The sequence below is a fragment of the Crocodylus porosus genome, unplaced genomic scaffold, assembly GCF_001723895.1.
Source record: "Crocodylus porosus isolate Cpor-Errol unplaced genomic scaffold, CroPor_comp1, whole genome shotgun sequence".
NCBI lineage: Eukaryota > Metazoa > Chordata > Crocodylia > Crocodylidae > Crocodylus > Crocodylus porosus.
The window spans coordinates 26,181,961-26,187,920 of NW_017728886.1; the positions used below are offsets into that span (position 1 = coordinate 26,181,961).

Sequence of the window (5,960 nt, forward strand, 5' to 3'; positions counted from 1 at the left end):
GACTTCCTGCCCTTTGGGCAGGGGGCTGGACTCGATGATCTCCCGAGGTCCCTTCCAGCCCTAATGTCTATGAAATCTATGACAATGAAGTACTGGGAGGGATAGTGAAGTTATTACTCAAAGCTACAAACCAACTTTCTTCATACTATACAGTAAATTTGTACACTTATTGTAAGCCAAAAAGAAGTCATAAGAAAATACTGCAATATTCTGAATTATGGAACTGAATCCTTGTTGCTTTGTTTTACACATTTAGGATAACTGCATATTTAGTATTTTGTGATATTTAACTGTTCTGTCTCATTAAATGAACAAGATACCAGAGCCTGTTAGCTCACAAAAGCTTAAACTCTGTAAAAAGTCTTCCATGCGTCTGACAGAGGAACCACCAAACCACAATGAAAACAGCTGCTCAGACACCATAATCAAATAATACTCTCCGCCATTGGATTGACATCACCGTGGTACTCGGATGAACTTTGGCATGCAGTATGCATGCTTTGAATATTAGCTTTTTGATGGTAGAAAGTTGCTCCAAATCCATTCATCCATATACACATTAAGGCCTCCTTGAAAGCGTATTACTTCAGTATAGGGAGCAGAGAACTCTCTGCTGCAAAATCATGGCCAGCAGAACAACTGCATTCAGTGAGATCCTTCTGAGATGCATAATCTGAACCACAGGACAAAACAAGCACCTGACAAGCTCACTTAATCATAGACATTGAGAGGCTACATCACAAGAATTCCCAGATACTGCATCATCAGAATTCAAAAACCAGAGCAATACAACCTTTGCATAGCAAAGGTCACATCTCAATACTTCCATCTTAGAAATTTCCACAGATTTCAGTTTCCTACTATCCACCTGGGTACGAGCTCCCCCATAACTTATGGACTAAATTAAACAGGACTCACTCTGGAGCTGGACACTTTAATGCCACACTCTATAAGACTGGCTTAAAGGACAGTTCAATATATGAGTGTGGTGATGCACCACAGCCTGCTGGCTACCTCTTCATGTGTGCAGCACACTCACACACCCAGGATGAGGACCTGGCAAGCATCAACCATAAAGCAGTTGCGTGGCTCTGCCACATTAATGATGTGTAGAAAGAGAAATGAAGTGTACAAGAAGTTTCCTACTAAGTGAAAAGAAGGAGAAGTGAATTGGACAGCATCATCATGACAGTAATTATTCCTCTCTTACTGGACCCCTAGAGTGGTGATGAGTAATTAGTACTTTCTTTTCCCCTAAAGTAACAGAAGCCCCTGGTTCCATTACATGACCAATTGGGTAAGCGCAGCAGGCCAACCTTGCTGCGTAGGTAGGCAGCTGAGCAAAATCTGGCTGCACTGCAATAAGCTTGCTGTGTGGAGCAGATTTCCAGGCTGCCTGAGTAAAGGATAGCTTAAAGCAGTTGTGTTAAGCTGCAGCAGGGAAGAGCAGGCTGGTCATTAGGCGAAAGACGAAACCCCTGTGTACAACTAGGGAGTCACCTGACCAGCAGGGACAGTGCCTTCAGGGCATATAAGCCCAGTGCCTGAAGCAAGGCAGGCAGTCTGGCTTTTGCAAGCTCAGGGAGAGGAGCTTGTGGGAGATGGGGGCTACAACTGCATCCAACCCACCCAAGACAGCTAGGAGGAGAGAGCTCAAAGAGATGCATGGCTTATGGGGTGATGCAGAGCGAGTGGGGGAGACTTACTTAGTTTGGAAGCAGTTGCTTGTGTTTGTGTTGCATTTTAAGTTTGATACCAGAGGATCAGATTGTGGTTGTAGGGGAGGATTGGCGGCTATGTACCAGGGTGCTTGGGGCAACTGGGGTTTCAAATGCTGCAAAGTGGTGAGAGAGCCTGAGTGAGAGATGGGACAGGCTAGAGTGGGGAGGGAGAAGGCTAGAGCTAAGGGCTGCAGTCTGTACACCAAGAGAGTGAGACTAAGATGCTACGTCAGAGGAAATGGGCTTAGGCTTAGAAGTCCACAGCTTCCCAGGGGGCCAAAGCCAAGAGGGCTGAAGCCTGTATAGGATCAGGAGTAACATCTGTGAGGCATGGGCGTGGCTATAGTGGATGACGGAGACCATGTATACATCCCATAAGTAACTGGTGCCCCAAGGCACTGCTAGGGGCAAGAGGATCACAGTTAAGTGCCCTGAGAGGCGGGGGCTAGCTGGGCATGGGGAAGACCAGCTGGCTGAGAAACCGAAGCTCACTTTGGGTCCCTGATGGAAGCCCACCCTATATACCATAAGAAACATCGAGGCATGGCAGGCAAGGTAAAAATGGCTTCAAGGACCTGAAGTGGGGCAGGAGTCATGTAAACACCAGGTGGTGTTGTGGCCATCCCTAGGGGCCAGGTTGCTACTGCTCACATCTGTGGAGTCCAGTGGGGGTACTGTTTCCTCCACACCTATCTCCTTCCTAAATTTCCACTGGAGAACCTGACCAATGCCACTAACTCTGATGCCAGTGATAGATACATTGTAAACTTTATTTTCCTCAGATGAAACCTATTTATCTTCTCAGATGTCACAATGGAAGATTGTGGGCGAGAACTTACAAACACACTGAAGCTCATCAGGTCAATTTATTTCACCAGGGACATAAATATGTGCCTAAACAACATTCTGGATCTGGGCCTTATATACTGTATTTAAAAGTGCCACAGGAAACTTCAAGATAAATGGGGCTGGCACTAGTTCAAATGGATCTTTATTACCTTTGCAGTACTGAAGTACTGTTTCCATGGCACACTTCCGGTCTGAAGCCCATCTGATTCGAGCTGATCCAGCAATTTTGTTTTCAACAGGCCACCAACCTTGCCAGAGATACACTTCGTGATGATTGTCAACAAGGAAAAGTGCTATATAGCCAAACAAGAACAAAAAATACCAGACATTCATTCTTAGCATTAATCTTGTTTCTTCAGAAAGTATTTACAACTCTGATTCAGATAAACCTCAACCACCCATGGCTTTGGTTGGCAGGATGAGACTTGCTTTTAAGCTCATCAATACCATTTGTTATTCAACCACAAAGATTTCTGCAAAGCAGCAAGAAGCTGAATTCCAAGTCTCTAAAATAGTTTTGCTTTTGTTTCTTAATGCTGGGCCTCTTTTGGTTTTCCATACACAATCTCTCCTGCTGCAAATTAAAGCAACACAGAGCCATGTTTATCACATACTGGTGCAAAACAGCACCGCCTCCTACCTACTCATAAGTATTTTAAGTGTCACTTTGGCAAGCAACTCCTTGTCAGGAGGCTTCTCTACTTACAAGTTGGAATAGCAATATTTTAAGGATATATGCATTTTGGCAGGTTACAGATTTGACTGCACATTAATGAACCCCAAGTACACTTACTCTGGGATTTCATATTTAGGATCACAGAGGAATTTACAGTAATATTCAGTGACTGTACCTGGCTGTGGGGCAGTATAGAGGTCTTCCTGCAGGAATGGCATAGAATTGACAACAGTGGGATCTCTGGCAGGATATACGTATTCTGTGGCTGAGAATTCTCCTGATGAGCTACTAAGGCTGAATAGGCGGGGGGTGAAGTTAAATTTCCCAGGATCTTTTAAATAAACAAAGAAAGTATTTCTAGTATATGAAACAACTTTTATGGTTACTGTCTCATTATTACAGTTTTCTATAAAAACAGTTTTTAAAGTTATTGCATCTTAATGGCTTTCCAAAACTCAGGAAGGGAGACTGCGCGTGTCAGGGCAGCCACCACTGTTAGTTTTAGACCATGAGTTTGAATCAATCCTGGCTCATTTGTGAGCAGGGATTCTGCAATGTGTAGTGAATTCTTCTATCTACCTTAGAAACATATTTAAAATATTACAATCTATCCCACTGCTCCCTTCATTGGCAGTTTTGGCAGAGTTTAAATAAGAACGCTTAAAAAACCCCATCTGGTCCCTACATAGTTGTAAAGTAGTGTCAACTGGAGTCGGGTGTACTCATGTGCATGCACATAATAATAATAATAATAATAATAATATACGTTAGAGAATGGATGCAGGATGGGGCAAGAGAAGGAACAAAAAAACACCAGTCCATCTACAGTTGGTTTACATGAGCAGGGAGATTAAGGCAGGTGTTTATGTGACTCAGTAGTCCCACAACATTTTAAGATTAAGATGAAGAGCATTGGAATGCAGCCCTACCTTGCAGCATGCAATCATAAGCTTTTCGATCTCTTCTTCCTAATGCATCCCAGAATCCCAATGGCTCCGAACCCTCATCACATTCATGTATGGTCACTTTGCTACTGCTGTGCAATCCTGCTTCCAGGGGACATCTACAATGAAGTAGTAACATGAATCATTTACTTCTAAAGCAAATACCTGCACGCAAATAGCCCAAGTTACCCCAAAACTGACAACGTGTGTTGACATCCTTCTTCTTGCCAGTATAATTCATCCCAAAATGAATACAAACAATAATGAAGAAATAAATGAATTTCAAAATTTTCATTCCAGCACTGATTGTGTAGATCCAGAGGTCATAAGAATATTTCTCACATGGGCTCTCTACACCAGTGGTTCTTAACCTTTTTTATATCAGTACCCATTTGTAAACATTGATGGCCAGTCCTGACCCAGTAAATAGTTTATGTAGAAAACACACAAGTATTTTGTCCACAAAATACTTATTAAACACTAGAAGTTAAAGCAGTTCAACAGCCTTTAAAATTAAGACTGAACAAATCAGCATCAACAGGAAAACATTAACAGTAAGATCAACATGTGGCCCTCTATTACTCCCAAGTGACATTCATCATTGTGCAATTTTTACAATGCAAATTACTATGCCCCTCACTCCTGACTCGCAGCCCCCTGGCCCTGCCAGTGCCCTTTACTTGCAGCTTGCAGCACCCTGGCCCTCCTGGTGCTCCTCAGTCCCAACTCACAGCACCCCACCCTCTCAGCCCTGTTGGTACCCATCACTCCTGACTCACTGGCCCCCAGTGTGTGGGGAAGGGGTGGAATTGTGGGCACCCCACCCTCCTGCCGCACCCTGGGCATGGGGCTGCAGCCTTGCCAGACCAGCGTGGGCAGGAGTCACCTCTGTGGCCCAGCAGACGGGATTCAAAATGGGGTGTCAAGAGTCAAGGCTGCTGACGCCACTGCCATTGGGACCCCCATGCCAGCCATGCCAGCAGCAGCATGAGGAGCAATGGACTGGAGAGGGGAGAGCCCATGCTGCCCTCACCTCCTCTTGCTGCCAGCCACTTGCACACCGGGCTGTGACTCTACCCGACTGCCATGGCCTGACTGCGGCTGCTCCCCTCAGGCTACCCATGCTACCTGCCACTCCACCTCCCCTCCAGAGTAGAGCCACAGCCTGAGGGGAGTGGTGGCAGCAGGAGGTGGTGAGGGCAGCATGTTTCCCACATCCCTCCCCCACCACTCCCATTCACCACTACTTATGCAGTCTTGCTGGCCCACTCTGCCCTCCTGCACCAGGTCCTGCCCTCTGGGCCATGGAAGCATTCACTGCCTGTGACAGTCCAGCCAGACTGCAGCCCCATGCCTACTGTGGGCGCACAAATCTGGGGGCGCACATGCCCCCCAGTGCATCACTTGTGTTGCCCTGATGAGTTATGCCTCTTCCCCTGCTCTCCACCCCACCCTATAGACTTATTTGGAGGGAGCTACAGGAGCTGCTCTCTACACTGCCTGGCTACCACGTGCATGTGTCTGGGTGCACGTAGCATGTACATGTGGTGCCCCATGCCCGAATGCCCTCCTCCAGTGGCAACGGTGCACATACACCCCCTGAGAGTGCTGGTGCACAAACCAGCCATGCTTGCTGCTTAGGCAATGGGTGCCCCACTGCAAGCACTGGCCGATCACTGCAGCTGCTCCCAGAAGGATAGGCCATGGGGGGACTCCCCCCTACCATCACTAGGATTGGCCGTAGAGGGACCCCCCTCCCTGGTCAGTGGG

General features: G+C 46.4%; 1 protein-coding gene across 15 annotated transcripts in view; it reads right to left on the reverse strand.

Moving 5' to 3' along the window:
* The window catches only part of SVIL (supervillin), a 145,465-nt gene that overhangs the window by 5,059 nt on the left and 134,446 nt on the right, over positions 1 to 5,960 (reverse strand). For all 15 annotated transcript variants that reach the window (XM_019531203.1, XM_019531219.1, XM_019531195.1 and 12 more), the window contains 3 exons: positions 4,176 to 4,309; positions 3,422 to 3,577; positions 2,720 to 2,863 (listed from right to left, as the gene is read on the reverse strand). In XM_019531203.1, coding sequence (XP_019386748.1) covers positions 2,720 to 2,863; positions 3,422 to 3,577; positions 4,176 to 4,309 — 434 coding nt within the window. The remainder of the gene's footprint in view (positions 1 to 2,719; positions 2,864 to 3,421; positions 3,578 to 4,175; positions 4,310 to 5,960) is intronic.